Here is a 17,666-nt window from a genome sequence, read left to right on the forward strand (position 1 = left end):
CTCTATGTAGTCAGTGTTCCTTTGGCCAGGTCGATGTTGATGGATGTGAACAGGGCTGTTACATCAAAGTAGACCACTATTTCATACTCTTGGTGTCTTTGGTCTCCAGGAATTCTTGGGTGGAGTGGATCGAGTGGCGTGAGTCTTTTACTAAGTGTTTTAGCCTTTGATGTAGCTCCTTGGCCAGTCTGTAAGTTGGTGTTCCAGGTAGCGAGACTATGGGTCTGAGGGGGGCTCCTGGTATGTGAATTTTGGGTAATCTTTAGAAGCGTGGTTTTGGATCTGTCTGGTTTCATTTTTTAGAAGTCAGTCTTATTTATTTCTCCAGATTTCTAAAGTTGTTTGAGTAGGGCTGTGATTTGGTTCTTCAGTTGTGGGGTCGGGTCTATAGTCACTTGTTGGTAGGTATTGGTATCTGTAAGTAGTGTGTTCGCTTTCTCAATGTAGTCTCTTTGATTTAAAATGACTGACTGTCAAGCATCCTTTGTCTGCAGGTAGGATAACAATTCTTTTTAGTCTTTTCAGTGCTTTCCTTGTGTATTGAGAGTGTTTCCTTTTTTTCTGCTTAATGTTGGTGTGACTACCTATCTGATGGATTGCTGGGATTCTTCTGAGAGTTGGTTGTTTTTCAGTGTTGTTTCTAATGCTGCTAAGAAATCTTTCTTATCCCCGTCCTGGCAGTTGTAATTTAATCCTCTTACTAAGACTGCTTTTTCAATGTCTGTTAAGGGTCGGTCAGATAGGTTTTTTTATCCATGCTTCTGTGTTGTCAATGTTGTTATTTTGTGTAAGTTTGTCTAGTTTTCTGAAGGACTAGTTTGTTTCATTTTCTGTGTTTGTCGCTGTCTAATATCTTTGGCTTGTTGTACTGTGTCTGTCCATTCATGGTCTGTTACTTGAGTGAGTAAAGATTTTTGGCGCAAACTTTCCCGGTTGAGTTTACAAGTGAGAAGGCTGCTTTTACTTTCTGGAACAAAGATGAGAATTGTGTTGTCTACTTGTTACATTTGAGAGTTACAATAATATCAGCAAAACTATAATAGAATAGCACAAGTTAATCCTTCATTCGATATTAAACAGTTAATAAATTAGTCCTGGCATTGTGGCCAAATGGTTTAGAAATTCCCTGTCAAGCACGAGATATTTCAGGTGTGAGCTTCTTGAAAATGTGTGCGCTGAATGGAAGATATTCCTGAGGGGCAGAGTGAGTACAATGGAGCATCTTTTAGAGACAGTTACCACAAAAAGTCAGAACACTTTAGGCTCATCAATAGATATCTCTAGGATTTCTTTGTGTGTTCATGCAAACATTTCAAACTGACTGGCAGGGTTAAGCAATCTGAAAATCTGAAGACATGTGGATTCAGTGCTATTGGATATAAAATATTCGAGTGAAGTAAATGTAGAATTATAAAAATGAAAGCTTAATGGTGCATGTTTAATCCAATAAATAACATGTTACCATTTTGAGAAAATAGTTCTGGTTAGTTTCTAGTACAGTCAATTTTGAAATAACGTGGTTGTTCCATTCCCATGCAATTCCTAAGTTATAAGAAACTTGTGTGAGAGCATCGCCATTTAAACTAATGGGACCAGGATTGCATTATAGCCAGTACAGGTAAGGAAAGTTGCCTTTCTACAAATAACAGTCTCATTTCTTCAATTGTGTTTTAGGAAATCCAACTATAAATAAATAAAATTGTTCTTTTATCAAAATATTAGTTTGTATTCAGAAAATCAAATAATAAAACACTAGAATTATGTGTGTCTGTTGCCACATTAAAATAGCAAATTACTTCTTGTCTTGAGTATCTGAGTGAGAAGGAAAGTCATCAAAAATATTTGAGGCTCTACCCTGGGATTCAGAATCCTTTCATGGAACAGTAGTGCGCTCATACACAGCAAGTTTGACTTGCAAGCAGCTAATCACACAAAAGAAAAAATACTTGCATGGTCAGTGCATAAAAACAGAAAATCCTACAAATACTGAAGTTAAACAACATCTACAGAGCAAGACCTGGATAAATGGTGCACTGAGAACAATCTTGCTCTCGATGCCAGCAAAACCAAGGAACTCATTATTGACTTTCGGCGGGAAGTTTCTCATGCCCCCCTCCACATTAACAGCACAGAGGTGGAACGAGTGGATAGTGTCAAGCTTCTGGGAGTGGTCATCCACAACAAGCTTTCTTGGACTTTTCATGTGGATGCACTGGTTACAAAGGTCCAACAACGTCTTCTCTTCCTCAGGCACCTGAGGAAATTTGGCATGATGGCAAATACCCTTGCCATAGAGAGCATTCTGTCTGGATGTATCACTTCCTGGTATGGCAACTGTACCATTCAAGATCGGAGATGGTTACAGAAAGCGGTGAACTCGGCCCAGACAATCACAAAGGCCAACCTCCCATCTACAGAATCCATCTACCAGGCCCGCTGTCAAGGAAAGGCCACCAGCATTCTCAAAGATCCATCCCACCCTGGCAATGCTTTTCTACAACTTCTTCCACCGGGGAGAAGGTACAGAACCTGAACACACACACACCAGCTGGTTTTGAAACAGAAAGCTGTTTTTACTTCTGGGAACACATACCAGCCTGATGACACTGCCCTCTGTTATGCAGAAGATGACGTTCCTCCTGGTCAAGGTCTTTATCTTCCTATTCTCAAGACTGCTGCCACTGTCCCAATTCTTCAGCATCCATCACGTCCCCTCTTTGCCGGCTCTGGTAGAGCAGAACACAGCATGCTAGGATTATGCATCACACATGTGCCCCCCCCCGCAAACCCTAGTTAAGGAATGGCATTACAGAGTCACCAACCATAGTTGCAGAGAGTAGTTATTACAGATATTGGTATCATAGCAGCTTCCATGATTCCTGGCACAAATTTCTAAGATAACGTCTTACTGAAGTTTGGCCGAATTGCAATGTTGGGCTCTCAACGCAGCATGTGTAAGTTCGATAGTGCAGTATACCAGTTATGTTACCAAAACCTACTGCCAGGCTGCAGGACTGACCTGATCACAAGGAAATTGGCTGAAGAGGTATGATCTGGCATGTTGCACCAATAATGGCTTTGTTACTTTTATTGGTTGAGAATTCAGAGATCCCATGCAGGTTTCCAGTAGAAGCAGCCAGCCAATTACTTCCCAGTATGAATTATATTCTACCTGTTATTTTAGTTGCTACCCAACCTCTCTTCCTTTCTGCATTGCAGTCCCTGCCAAACCCACCAAGTTTGATTCTCCCCATTTTTCTACTTAACACTTTTTATCTGTTCATCTCACTTTAACCTCTGAGCCTCAGGCCTACTACATAGTAATGCCCAATATAGACAGGCATGCTGCCACCCCTCCCCCTCACTGTTCTGAAGAAAAGTCATACCAGACTTCGAATGTTAAATCTCTCCTCAGATGCTGCCAGACCTGTTGAGTTTCTCTAGCATTCGGTATTTATTTTTCCATTGGTTGCTGAAAGCTCTGACTTTTAATAAACCAGGGGCCTTTTATAAATGTGAACCAGTCACCCTGTGCCTCCTGCAATCAAGTCAAAGCATTCTGAGAAAAAAGATGAGGAAATAGGGCTGTGATCTGCACAAGAATCATCTCAACAAATCTGGACCAAGGCAGCTGAACTGCCTTCCCAGTCTTACGCTCCATTCATAACAGTCATGTTCTGTTTTTCCATCTGTCTGTTTGCATGAGTGTGTAAAGGAGTGATTTTAAAAGAGGGTTTAGAGTTTAACTAGTACAGTTATATATTTTTGGTTTGTAATTGTTTACCTGTAGCTCGAGTCAGTTTACCTGTAAGAAATAGTAAATTCTTGTTGAATGTAGGTACTCTGTATACTCATTAAAGTCTTTACTTTTTGTGATGACTCCAGAAATTTCAGTGTGTTACCCAGCGAGGTGTAACATCCTCCAATCCAGAAAAAGAGACATTTATTATTGTTCCTGTGTGATAATCAATTTTAACCTATACCAGTCTGTTACCAGTGCTTTAATTTTGCATTTAACTTTTTATATGGGACTTTATCAAAAGCCTTCTGAAAATCCAAATACATCACGTCCATGGTTCTCCCTCAATTATTCCACTAGTTATGTGCTCAAAAGAAATTCCAGTGGATTTCTCAAACACAATTTCCATTTCATAAATTTATGTTGTGGAATCCTATCAATGTTTTTGAAATGTCCTGTTGTCACAAGCGTTACAACAGGCATTAACACTTTCCCTACTCCTGATATTGGACTGACAAGTCTGTAATTCCCAGCTTTCTCCTTTTTCCTCCTTCAGTGAAGTTACATTTTCTACCTTCAAGTCTGCCAGGTCTATTACAAAATCAGTGGAAATTTGGAAGATATTAACTAATGTTGTCACCCACTGTTTCCATGGCCTGCTCCTTTAGTACCAGAGGTTGTAAATGGTCAGATCCTGGGATGTATCAACTATCAGACTGTCAGTTCTCCAGAATTGTTTTTAAACTAATAACTTCCTTTGTAATCCCTCCTTCAACATAGACCCTTGCTTTCCTTGTACTTCTTGGAAATTATTTGTCATCTTCTGTGAAGCCAGAACTAACTTAGTTGCTTTACCATTTCCTTGTTTTCCATTATTTTTAGATTCCCTACAGTGTTGAAACAGACCCTTCAGCCCAACATGTCCACACCGACCCTCCAAAGAGCAACCCACCCAGACCCATTCCCCTACATTCACCCCTGATTAATGCACCTATCACTAGGGCAATTTAGCATGACCAATTCACCTAACCTGCACATCTTTGAACTGTGGGAGGAAACCGGAGCACCCGGAGGAAACCCATACAGACACTGGGAGAATGTGCAAACTCCACACAGACAGTTACCCAAGGCAGGAATTGAACCCAGGTCCCTGGTGCTGTGAGGCAGCAGTGCTAACCACTGAGCCGTCCCATATAAATTCTCCCATTTCAGACAGTAATGGACCTACATTTGTCTGTACTGATTTTTTTTTTCTTACCAAATCTTTTAATGTCTAATTTTCTAATGTCGAGCAGGTTTACTTTTATACTTGGTTTTTCCCCTCTAACCTCCTTGGTCCTCTCTTGCTGAATTCTAAACAGTTCCCAGTCCTTAAGCTTACTACTTTTTCTAGCATCTTTTTATAGGTACTCTTTGGATCTGGTACTATGCTTAATTTCTTTTGCTAACCACAGTTGGGCTACTTTTTCCTGTTCTTTATTCGCTGGAAAACAATGCATAATTATTGCAATGCTTTCATTTTTCTCCTTAAATATTAATGATTGCCTAACTCCAGTCAAGCCTTTTAATGACATTTGCCCACTCTATTGTAGCCAAGTCACCCCTCATACCTTTGCAGTTTCCTTTGTTTAGCTTCAAGGCCCAATTTTCAGATTGGACAACTTCCCCTTTTATCCTAAAGAATAATTCATCCATTTATGGTCACTCTTTCCTAAAGGACCTCTCATAAAGATTGACTAACCCCATCTCATTGCACAAAATCAAATCCAGAATACCCTGTTGCCTGGTTAGCTCCTCAACCTTCTTGTCTAAAAGTAACATTTCGTACACATTCTAGGAATTCATCCACCACACTATTATTCCTGATTTGGCTTCCCCATTCTATATGTAGATTAAAATCACCCATGATTTCTGTAACACCGATGTTGGATGCATCTGTCATTCCCTAATGCTGTCTACCTTACCACTACTGGTTGAAGGCTTATGACAGTTCCACAAATGTTTTCCATTCCTTGTTGCTTCTCTGCTCTACTTTATGCACAATACCCTTCATCACTATTGCATGGATTTAATTTTTCACTAACAATGCCATCCCACCCTTTCCTTTTGTGCTTATCCTCTTTAAAGATTGAATAGTGAAACAAAGTGAAGTTACCATAGCCTTACTAGACCATAAGAGTGCTCTCCCATTAGAGAGAGACAACTGGTCATGTTTTAACCTGAGGGTCAACACACCTTTAGTAAAAAGAGAGGTTGAGAAGATGAGTCCTTCATGATAACTTCAGCTGGTGTGGGAATTGAAACCATGCTGTTAGTGTCCCTCTGAACAACATACCAGCTGTCCAGAAAATTGATCTAATCGACCCATCAAGGAAAGTTTATTATGTTCCCAATAGGAAATTATTGCAATGTAACTTATTGTGCATCAAAATAACAGCTGATTTGCTAACTTAAAGTTGTTGAATAAGGTAACATAAAATGTGCCAAATTGTACTTGGGACAAAGTCAAAACCTTGATACAAAGGCTCATGAAGCAATGAATATAGAGATAGGATTAGCTATTTGACCAAATGCATTTTGGTGTTTTGATTTAGGATTTATTTACCAATGAGACAGCTATACTTCGTAATTCATTGCAAATTCTTTCAGCACATGTAATTCAAACATAAAGAGTACTGTGTGGGTAGCACTGAGTTGCTTGAGCTTTGAGAGTTGGACTTTGGAACTTGTGTGTATTCCACAGGCGGTAGTTGGATTTGGTTGCTCTCCAGAAAGAATGATGCAATGTTTCACTTGCACTGAGATTAATTTTTTTCTTTGTATTCGTGGGATGTGGGCATTGCTGGCTATGCTAGCATGGACTCTGTAAGCTGAATGGTTGTTTTTCAAAGTAGTGTGATGCCAACAGCATGGGTTCAGTTTCCATCACTGGCTGAGGTGAGCATGAAGACTGTCCTTCTCAACCTCTTCCCCCTTGTCTGAGGTATGACCTGGTAACATGATGGTGTCTCATATTTGCACACATTCATTTGTTGCCCATGCCTAATTGGCAGTTAAGAGTCAGCTACATTGCTGTGGGTCTAGAATCACATGTAGGCAAGACGATGTAAGCACAGAATTTCCTTTCCTGAAGGACACCAGTGATTTGATTGTATTGTGAGTTGGTCAACATATTTTTCTTTTAAACTCCATCAAAGCCTTTAGAAATTTTATAGAAGGGAACTTCAATTCAGTATTTTCTGTGATATAAGACTGTATCAAGTGATAGGTTTGATCTCTTTCACCAAGAAGAACAAGGCTGTGGAGATCAATTATTCTGATATTTGTTTGTTTATGGATTTTTTTTTTAGAACTTCCCTCAGCCTTAAATGATGGAGCATTGGGTTTTGCCCCTTTCTGATAAAGCTACTTGAAATATGTGCTTCATTAGCTTGCCTTAATTAAATTTCAGCTCACTCCTTATTTAAACACTAGTGTCATTTCCACTTGACTATAGTTTTTCAAAATAAAGAACTCTTAAATCTCCTTCTGCCTTTGAATTGTTCCCTCTTTGCTTTATAGACTATGTTGGAGTCCATGGTGGATGTGGCTGAGGGACTATGTCCTCATGTGATGAGAAAAGCCCATCTACGCCAGGATTTGATAGAGGCCAGTACCGAGAAAGTTTCCATTCCCCGGACTTTCGTCAAGAATGTTCTACTTGAGCAATCTGGTATCGATATTCTTAACAAAATCAGGTATTTTTATGTTTCATTGTATTGTAGATTGTTGTAATATTAGCTTTCCTGGTGCATTAAAAGAAAGTTTCAAATTATATGAACAATTGAGACTTCAAATTCAGTGTGACTTAATTTTTAAATTCAGCCTCTCTGGTAGAACCACTGATCTATTCTTATCCTTGAAGATAGGCTTTAATTTTATAATCTGCAGCATTTTGTTTTGTTAGTGATGTGAATTTGTTATGAAAACTAACCTAGCTCTTGGTAGATGGTAAGCATCATTATTAATTGCAGAAGTTGAAGTATTGATACAAAGTGCCTAATAATAGCTCGAGGTTTGCTTGGGAGGAACCTTTGGTGCTTTTTTATCCTGTGGATTCTTTCATCTGAGGCATTCAAATGAGTTCCATAGAGTGATAATTGGGCACTTTGCTGAGATATTTGGATCATTAATAGCCATGATGAGGTGACAGAAGACTGGAAGGTGGCTAATGTGTTGCCATTATTTATGAAAAGTGGTGAGGAAAAGCCAGGAAGCAATAGACAGGTGAGCCTGATGTCAGTGGTGGGTAAGTTGTTCTAAGGGATTCTGAGGAACAGGGTTGAGATATATTTGGAAAGGCAAGGACTGATTAAGGATAGTCAACATGGGAAATCCTGTCACACCAACGTGATTGAGTTTTTTGAAGAAGTTACAAAGAAGATTCGAGAAGGCAGAGTGGTGGATGTTGTCTTCGTTATGAACTTCAGCAAGGTGTTCGATAAGGTTCTGCATGGTAGACTGGTTAGCAAAGTTAGATCATATGGAATCCAAGGAGAACTAGCCAATTGGATACAAAATTGGCTTGTACGTAGAAGACAGAGCAAAGTGGTGGAGGGTTGTTTTTGGACTTCTGGCCTGTGACCAGCAGTGTGCGGCAAGAACTGGTGATAGGCCCACTGCTTTTTGTCATTTATATAAATAACTTGGATGTGAATATAAGAGGTATAGTTAGTAAGTTTGCAGACGACACCAAAATTGGAGGTGTAGTGGACAGTGAAGAAGATTGCCTCAGAGTACAATTGCCTCATTGATCAGATTGGTCAATGAGCTGAGGAGTGGCAGATGGAGTTTAATTTAGATAAATGTGAGGTGCTGCATTTTGGAAAAGCAAATCAGAGCAGGTTTTTATACAATTAATGGTAAGGTCCTGGGGAATGTTGCCAAGCAAAAGAGACCTAGGAGTTCACAGTTCCTCCAAACCGGAGTCACCGGTTATCAGGATAGTGAAGAAGGCGTTTGGTGCCCTTGCCTTTAATGGTCAATGTATTGAGTACAGGAGTTGGGAAGTCATGTTGCGTCTGTACAGGACATTGGTTAGGCCATTGTTGGAATACTGCATTTAGTTCTGCTCTCCCTGCTCTAGGAAAGATGTTGTGAAACTTGAAAAGGTTCAGAAAAGATTTACAAGGATGTTGCTGTGGCTGAAGTATTTGAATTATACAGAGAGGCTGAATAGACTTAGGCTATTTTTCCTCAGCAGAGGCCTCACCTTCATCCCCCTACGCTCCCGGAATACCTCTCAGCCCTGCTGTATTTTCAACATCCCTCCAGACCTCCCCCTCTCTGAGGATGAACGTTCAGTCCTCAGCAAAGGCCTCACATTCATCCCCCTATGCTCCCGGATCAATGAGTTCGACACGCGGCTAGATATCGAGCATTTCTTCCGCCGCCTTCGCCTCCGCGCCTACTTCTTCAATAAGGACTCTCGCCCACCCTCTGACGACCCCTTCTCCTGCCTCCAACACACCCCATCCACCTGGACACCCCGTGCTAGCCTCTTACCCGCCCTCGATCTCTTCATATCCATTGATCGCCTCAACCTGTCCACCCCCTCACACACTCCAACCTCTCACCCTCACAACATGCAGCCCTCCACTCCCTCCGCTCCAACCCCAACCTCACCATCAAACCGGCAGACAAGGGAGGCGTGGTGGTAATTTGGCGCACCGATCCAACCTCATGTTCCCACAACCCCACACCACCCGTTTCTACCTCCTGCCCAAAATCCACAAACCCGACTGCCCCGGCCGACACATTTTTGCTTCCCCGGCCCCCAATGCCTTATCTTCACAATGGACATCCAGTCCCTATACACTTCCATCCCCATCATGAAGGCCTCTAAGCCCTCCGCTTCTTTCTCTCCCGCCGACCCAACCAGTACCCTTCCACTGACACCCTCCTTCGACTGACTGAACTGGTCCTCACTCTTAACAACTTCTCCATCCAATCCTCTCACTTCCTTCAAACCAAAGGAGTAGCCATGGGCACCCGCATGGGCCCCAGCTATGCCTGCATCTTCATTGGATATGTGGAACAGTCCATCTTCCACAGCTACACTGGCACCAGCCCCCACCTTTTCCTCCACTACATCGATGATTGTATTGGCGCTACCCCGTGCTCCCACAAGGAGGTTGAATAGTTCATCCACTTTACTAACACCTTCCACCCCAACCTCAGATTTACCTGGACCGTCTCAGACTCCTCCCTCCCCTTCCTATACCTCTCCATTTCTATCTTGGGCGACTGACTCAACACAAACATTTACTACAAACCGACCGACTCCCACAGCTACCTTGATTACACCTCCTCCCAACCTGGCCCCTGTAAAAACGCCATCCCATATTCCCAATTCCTCCGCCTCCACCGTATCTGCTCCCAGGAGGACCAATTCCACTACCGAACAACTCAAATGGCCTCCTTTTTTAAAGACCGCAATTTCCCCTCCAACGTGGTCGACGATGCTCTCCACCACATCTCCTCCACTTCCCGCACCTCCGCCCTTGAACCCCGTCCCTCCAACCGCCCCCAGGACAGAGCCTCACTGGCCCTCACCTTCCAACACACCAATCTCCAGATACATCATATCATCCTCCGTCATTTCCGCCACCTCCAGACAGTCCCCACCACCAAGGATATATTTCCGAGATATATTTCCCTCTCCACCCCTATCAGCAATTCAGAAGAGACCACTCCCTCCGTGACTCCCTCGTTAGGTCCACACCCCCCACTAACCCAACCTCCACTCCCGGCAACTTCCCCTGCTTCCTCAAGAAATGCAAAACTTGCGCCCACGCCTCCCCCCTTACTTCCCTCCAAGGCCCCAAGGGATACTTCCATATCCGCCACAAATTCACCTGCACCTCCACACACATCATTTATTGCATCCGCTGCACCCGATGTGGCCTCCTCTATATTGGGGAGACAGGCCGCCTACTTGCGGAACGTTTCAGAGAACACCTCTGGGACACCCGGACCAACCAACCCAACCACCCCGTAGCCCAACACTTTAACTCCCCCTCCCACTCCACCAAAGACATGCAGGTCCTTGGACTCCTCCAACGCCAGACTATAGCAACACGACGGTTGGAGGAAGAGCGCCTCATCTTCCGCCTAGGAACCCTCCAACCACAAGGGATGAACACAGATTTCTCCACCCTCACCCTCGCCTTCTTCCACCTATCGTATTCCCAGCGCCCCCCCCCCACCTTTTATCTCAGCCCGTTTGGCACACCAGCCATTCCTGAAGAAGGGCTTATGCCCGAAACATCGATTCTCCTGCTCCTCAGATGCTGCCTGGCCTGCTGTGTTTTTCCAGCACCACATTTTTCAACTCTAGTACTCCAGCATCTGCAGTCCTCACTTTCTCCTATTTTTCCTGGAGGCTTGGAGGTGGACAGGTGACTTCATTGGGGTTTATAAAATTGTGAGGGACATGAATAGGGTGAATAGCCAAGGTCTTTTTTTCCCATTGTAGGGGAGTCCAAAATTATAGAGCATAGATTTAAGGTAAAAGGGGAAAAATTTAAAGGGGACCTTAGGGGCAACATTTCCTGCAGAGGGTGGTGCATGTGGAATGACCTGCCAGAGGAAGTGGTGGAGGTGGGTACAATTCCAACATTTAAAAGGCATCTGGATGGTTACACGAATAAGAAATGTATAAACTGTAAATAGCTGAGACAACTTTATAACCCCTCACCAGTAACAATCTGCCAAGCAGAAAATTATCTGTTAATTCCTATTTTCATTTTCTGTCCTTTTAATCAATCCTTTACGTACCCCTTTATCTTTTGTAGCAAATTTTCATTTGGCATCTCATAAAATTATTTTAACAATTCTAAATAAACACACCACATCCACTGGTCCCCGAAATGTATGCTGCTTGCATTTTTTTTTAACTTTTTCTCATGAAATGTGGACTTCAGTAGCAAAGCCAATAATTATTAACCATTCCAAATTGCTGTTGCACTAAGTGTCTTGCTAGGGCATTTTCAGAGGGCAGTTAAGAGTCAGCGACATTGCTGTGGATGTGGAGTACATCTATGTCAGGTCAGGTAAGGACAGCAGATATCCATCCTAAAAAGACATTAGCGAACCAAATTATTTTTTGCAGCTATCAACAACAGTCTAAAGGTCAACATTACCAAAATTAGCTTTTAATTCCGGGCATTAAATTTAAATTTTATTAGCTGCCATGGTGCAAGTTGAACCTATGCGGCTTTGTGATAGACTGGGCCTCTGAAATACACGCCCAGTGACGTTGCCACTTTGCCAACGCCTTCCCTGAACATCTTCAAAATAAATCTAACTGGTTCATCAACTGACTACATGATGATCTTTTGAAATACAATTTTTTTAAAGCAATTTGTGAAATAAATGGCCTTTCTTAAATGCATACTTTTAGTTTTGTTCACATTGACATTTAGGAATTGTGTATGAACAAGTCACATCATTCTGCATTCTTATATTTTGGTCCTTCAAACCACGCACGTTATTTTTCACATTCATTAAATATCCAAAAGGAATAGTGTATGATTTCGCAAGTGTAATAGATTTTTACCTAAACGAAAAACTTCAAAGTCTGTCTTTGTGTGGAATTGCTATTTTTTAAAATATTTGTTTAAATAATTGGAACACTTATGCAACAGATATTAACACTTACAGCTCTCGTTTGTGGATTTTGTATGGCAGTTTGGGAAATGATTGCTCTTGACTAGGGCAAGCAATGTGAATAATATCATTATAATCCTTAGCTCAATTTAAGATTTCTACTTAGCTGTTAACAGTTGAATAAAGTTAAAAATCACACAACCCCAGGTTATAGTTCAACAGTATATCTTATACTCCACAACCACCTGATGAAGGAGCAGCGCTCTGAAAGCTAGTGCTTCCAATTAAACCTGTTGAACTATAGCCTGGTGTTGTGTGATTTTTAACTTTATAAACCCCAGTCCAACACCGGCATCTCCAAATCATAACAGTTGAATAGTTCAGATGATTTTGATAAAGCCATTGCACAGAAGAAATCCTGAGGAAAAGTTAATCTTTTGCACAGTTCAACCAAGTCTTTCCTAAGTGTAGTTAGTCTTTGTTTCAAATCAATCCAATATTATTATGGCAAATTTTAAAAGGCATAATGTAAAAATCTTGTTAAATCTATTATTTGAAATTATTAGATACTTTTAGAAAAGGTATATTAGTTCTGTTCTTTGCAGGCACTTCTAGGATTGAACCTCACTTGCTTTAAAAAAGCCTGATTCTTTGCTGCTTAAATCACTGAGTAAATCTGTCTGGGCAGCTTCACCCAATATAGTACAAGGGTTCTTCTAATTTCAGTCCATCCACCTCAAGTATGTTTGAATTAATGAAAATGTGTATGAATGTAAGTCGACTTGAGTTTAGCTTAGAATAGAGGACATGGCATAATAAAATATTTCTGGTAAAGCACATTGCATTTTGCTTTAGATTGCAGAAGGTTCCTTTAATACGTTGCTATTTCTTTCCATTTTCATGCAGTGAGGTCAAGCTTACTGTAGCATCGTTTCTGTCTGACCATATTGTAGATGAAATTTTAGAAGCACTTTCAAGCTCACAACATAAACTGGTAAGTGGAAGAGCTGTAATGTTTGCATTCATTTGGCAGTATTTTCATGATATGTAGTGAAATAACGTGCAGAAAATTGTAAATTTGCACACAAGACAAGAAAAAAGTATATAAAGCAAGATCTGAAAATAATTCAGTACGCTAGCATTGCAAATGATTAAACTGTTCTTCACTCTAACATTTATGCTTCCTTAAAGTGAGAATATGAAACCAGGGAAATAGAGACCACTTAGCCTGCCATCTGTCGTTCATAAATTTCTAGAGTCTATAATTAAGGATAAGCCGGCTGAACAGCTTGAAAATGTTCAGCTGATCAAAAAGTGTCAGCATGAATTTCTAACAAGCAGGCCATGCCTAACAAATCTGACCATTTTTTTGAAAATTTCACCATAATAGTGGAAAGGAGAATATTAATGGATGTTATTTTCAGATTTTTGGAAAATATTTGATGAAGTTCTTCTGTAGGAGACTTGGCTACAGTTGAAATTTATGATATTGAAACCACATAACCTGGTTAGAACACTGACTAAATGGAAGGAGATGGAGGCTTGAGATATTGGACAGGTATTGTAGTTGACAGAATATGAAGAGTGGTGTCCCACAAGGATCTGTACTGGGGACTCAACTATTCATTGTATTTATTAACAGCTTAGATGAGAAAAGACACTCTTTGAAACTGGCCAATGCCAAAAAGATTAGTGTTACCTGGAAGCAGTGTCAATGGAAGCATAATAATTCAGAGATAGTGACTTAGATCTTCAGGTGTTCAGATAGTCAGAGACCAGGCATGCCCGAAAAGATTTGCATCAGGTACTCTCCGGAGTACTGGAACATGATTAAGAAGCTTAAGCCTCCAAGGGCAGTTACCCAGCATGAGAAAGCTCCCAGCTCATGACTTAGAAGTAAAGGCTGTCAAGATTTCCAACCTGTTCACCTTTGGAGTTACCCAGGAAAGTTAGAAGATTAAATACCATGGCATCACTGAAACCTGAAACACTCACTGACCACCATGCCCATGCACAAGCACCTGACTGACCACACTGCATGGACACTCTACACCTGACCCATTGTTCTCTCTCCCACTTACCTTCCAGCTGTGCCCATTATTCTCCTGCCAGTGTACTGCCTCACTGTTTACCAACTTACACTCTGGACGGCTGGAAAATGGGAAGCCTTCAAAAAATGAGATCACAAGAATCCAGAGAAAGTATAGTCCTGTTAGGGTGAAAGGAAAGGCTGGTAGGTATAGGGAATGCTGGATGACTAAAGAAATAGGGGGTTTAGTTAAGAAAAAGAAGGAAGCATATGTCAGGTATGGACAGGATAGATCGAGTGAATCCTTAGAAGAGTATAAAGGAAGTAGGAGTATACTCAAGAGGGAAATCAGGAGGGCAAAAAGGGGACATGAGATAGCTTTGGCAAATAGAGCTAAGGAGAATCCAAAGGGTTTTTATAAATACGTTAAGGACAAAAGGGTGACTAGGGAGAGAATAGGACCCCTCAAAGATCAGCAAGGCCACCTATATGTCAAGCTGCAGGAGACGGGGGAGATACTAAACAAGTATTGTGCATCAGTGTTTATTGTGGAAAAGGACATGGAAGATATAGAATATGGGGAAATAGATAGTGACATCTTGAAAAATGTCCGTATTACAGAGGAGGAGATGCTGGGTGTCTTGAAATGCATAAAAGTGGATAAATTCCCCGGACCTGATCAGGTGTACCCGAGAACTCTATGGGATATTAGGGAAGTGATTGCTGGACCTCTTGCTGGGATATTTGTATCATCAATAGCCCACAGGTGAGGTGCCGGAAGTCTGAAGGTTGGCTAACGTGGTGCCACTGTTTAAGAAGGGTAGTAAGGACAAGCCAGGGAACTATAGACCAGTGAGCCTGACGTCGGTGGTGGGCAAGTTGTTGGAGGGAGTCCTGAGGGACAGGGTTTACATGAATTGGAAAGGCAAGGACTGATTAGGGATAGTCAACATGGCTTTGTGCATGGGAAATCATGTCTCACAAACTTGATTGAGTGTTTTGAAGAAGCAACAAAGAGGATTGATAAGGACAGAGCGGTAGACGTGATCTGTGTAGGCTTCAGTAAGTCGTTCGACAAGGTTTCTCATAGGAGACTGGTTAGCAAGGTGAGATCTCATGGAATACAGGGCGAACTAGCCATTTGGATATAGAACTGGCTCGAAGCTAGAAGACAGAGTGGTGGTGGAGGGTTGTTTTTCAGACTGGAGGCCTGTGACCAGTGGAGTGCTGCAAGGATTGGTGTTGGGTCCACTGCTTTTCGTCATTTATATAAATGATTTGGATGTGAGCAGGACTTATCAACTTAATGGTTAGGTCCTGGAGAGTGTTGCTTAACAAAGATACCTTGAATTGCAGGTTCATAGTTCTTTGAAAGTAGAGTCGCAGGTAAATAGGATAGTGAAGAAAGCGTTTGGTATGCTTTCCTTTATTGGTCAGAGCATTGAGTACAGAAGTTGGGAGGTCATGTTGTGGCTGTACAGGACATTGGTTCGGCCACCTTTGGAATATTGTGTGTAATTCTGGTCTCCTTCCTATCGGAAAGATGTTGTGAAACTTGAAAGGGTTCAGAAAAGATTTACAAGGATATTGCCAGGATTGGAGGATTTTAGCTACAGGGAGAGGCTGAACAGACTGGGGCCGGTTTCCCTGAAGCTTCGGAGGGTATGGGGTGACCTTATCGAGGTTTATAAAATCATGAGGGGCATGGATAGGATAAATAGACAAAGTCTTTTCCCTGGGGTGGGGAGTCCAGAACTAGAGGGCATAGGTTTAGGGTGAGGGGAAATATATAAAAGAGACCTAAGGGGCAACTTTGTCACACAGAGAGTGGTGCGTGTATGGAATGGCCTTCCAGAGGAAGTGGTGGAGGCTAGTACAATTGCAACATTTAAAAGACATCTGGATGGGTATGTGAAAAGGAAGGGTTTGGAGGGATATGGACCAAGTGCTAGCAAATGGGATTAGATTAGGATATCAGGTCAGCATAGATGAGTTGGACTGAAGGGTCTGTTTCTGTGCTGTACATCTCTATGGCAGTAGGCATCCAGCCCCTCTCCCATTTATCTTACACATTTATCTTCTCATTAACTTGTCAAAGTGGCTTGGCAAGCTGTCAACATTTTACTTACTGAGATATAACAGCTGTTGCTGTAAAAAAGGCAATCTTTATCAGATATCCATCCAGAAAATCCTGGAATGGTAAGTAGGCAACCTTTTTTCTGATTGGGCTGAATCACAGCAGAGGACTCCAGGAGTGATACTAGGGAACAGTCCTCAGGTGAAAGTTTGGAAATCACTTCTGCAATTGGTAATTAATGCTAGGTCAGTGGTTAATTTTAAAACTGAAGTTTACCAATTTTTGTTTGGCAACTAAGAAGGGATGTAGGGCAAATGTAGATAAATGAAATTAGTTTGTAGATTAGCCATAATCTCACTGAATGGCAAAACAGGTTTAAGGGACGCAATGACTTACTACTCTTCCCACATTTCTATCAAGATACAGCTGTGAGTTGTCAAAGGTAGGAAAAGGGATAGATATTTAAGACGGAAATTCAGGGAGCTAGGGTGGAAGCTTATTACTCGAACAAGCAGAATTGTTATCTCTGGTTTGTTGCCTGTGACACATGCTAGCGAAGGTGAGGAAGAGGGAGAAAGAGGAGTTGAACACGCGGCTGTAGGGCTGGTGCAGGAGGGAGGGTTTCGGATACCTGGATAATTGGAGCTCATTCTGCGGTAGGTAGAACCTCTCCAAACAGGATGGTTTTCACCCGAACCAGAGGGGTACCAATATCCTTGGGGGTTGGGGGGAATTTGCTAATGCTCTTCGGGAGGGTTTAAACTAATTCAGCAGGGGGATGGGAACCTAAATTGTAGCTCCAGTGTCCAAGATGTTGAGAGCAATGAGGTCAGAAATGAGGTTTCAAGGTCACAAGTTCACCGGCAAGTAGGAGGGTGGTTTGAAGTGTGTCTACTTCAATGCCATGAGCATCCGGAATAAGCAAAATGGGTTAGTACCTGGGACTTCGATGTTGTGGCCATTTCAGAAACATGGAAAGAGCAGGGACAGGAATGGTTGTGCAGGTTTCAGTGAGAACAGGGAAGATGGTAAAAGAGAGGGAAGTGTGGCATTGTTAATCAAGGACAGTATTATGGTGGCAGAAAGGACATTTGAGGACTCGTCTACTGAGGTAGTATAGGCTGAGGCTATAAACAAGAAAGGAGAGGCCACCCTTTTTGGAGTTTTCTATA

General features: G+C 41.8%; 1 protein-coding gene across 8 annotated transcripts in view; it reads left to right on the forward strand.

Annotated features, from left to right (window-relative positions):
• The window catches only part of LOC122564345 (F-actin-uncapping protein LRRC16A-like), a 460,598-nt gene that overhangs the window by 350,539 nt on the left and 92,393 nt on the right, over positions 1–17,666 (forward strand). For all 8 annotated transcript variants that reach the window (XM_043719093.1, XM_043719091.1, XM_043719092.1 and 5 more), the window contains 2 exons: positions 7,301–7,476; positions 13,295–13,382. In XM_043719093.1, coding sequence (XP_043575028.1) covers positions 7,301–7,476; positions 13,295–13,382 — 264 coding nt within the window. The remainder of the gene's footprint in view (positions 1–7,300; positions 7,477–13,294; positions 13,383–17,666) is intronic.

The sequence above is a fragment of the Chiloscyllium plagiosum genome, chromosome 29, assembly GCF_004010195.1.
Source record: "Chiloscyllium plagiosum isolate BGI_BamShark_2017 chromosome 29, ASM401019v2, whole genome shotgun sequence".
NCBI lineage: Eukaryota > Metazoa > Chordata > Chondrichthyes > Orectolobiformes > Hemiscylliidae > Chiloscyllium > Chiloscyllium plagiosum.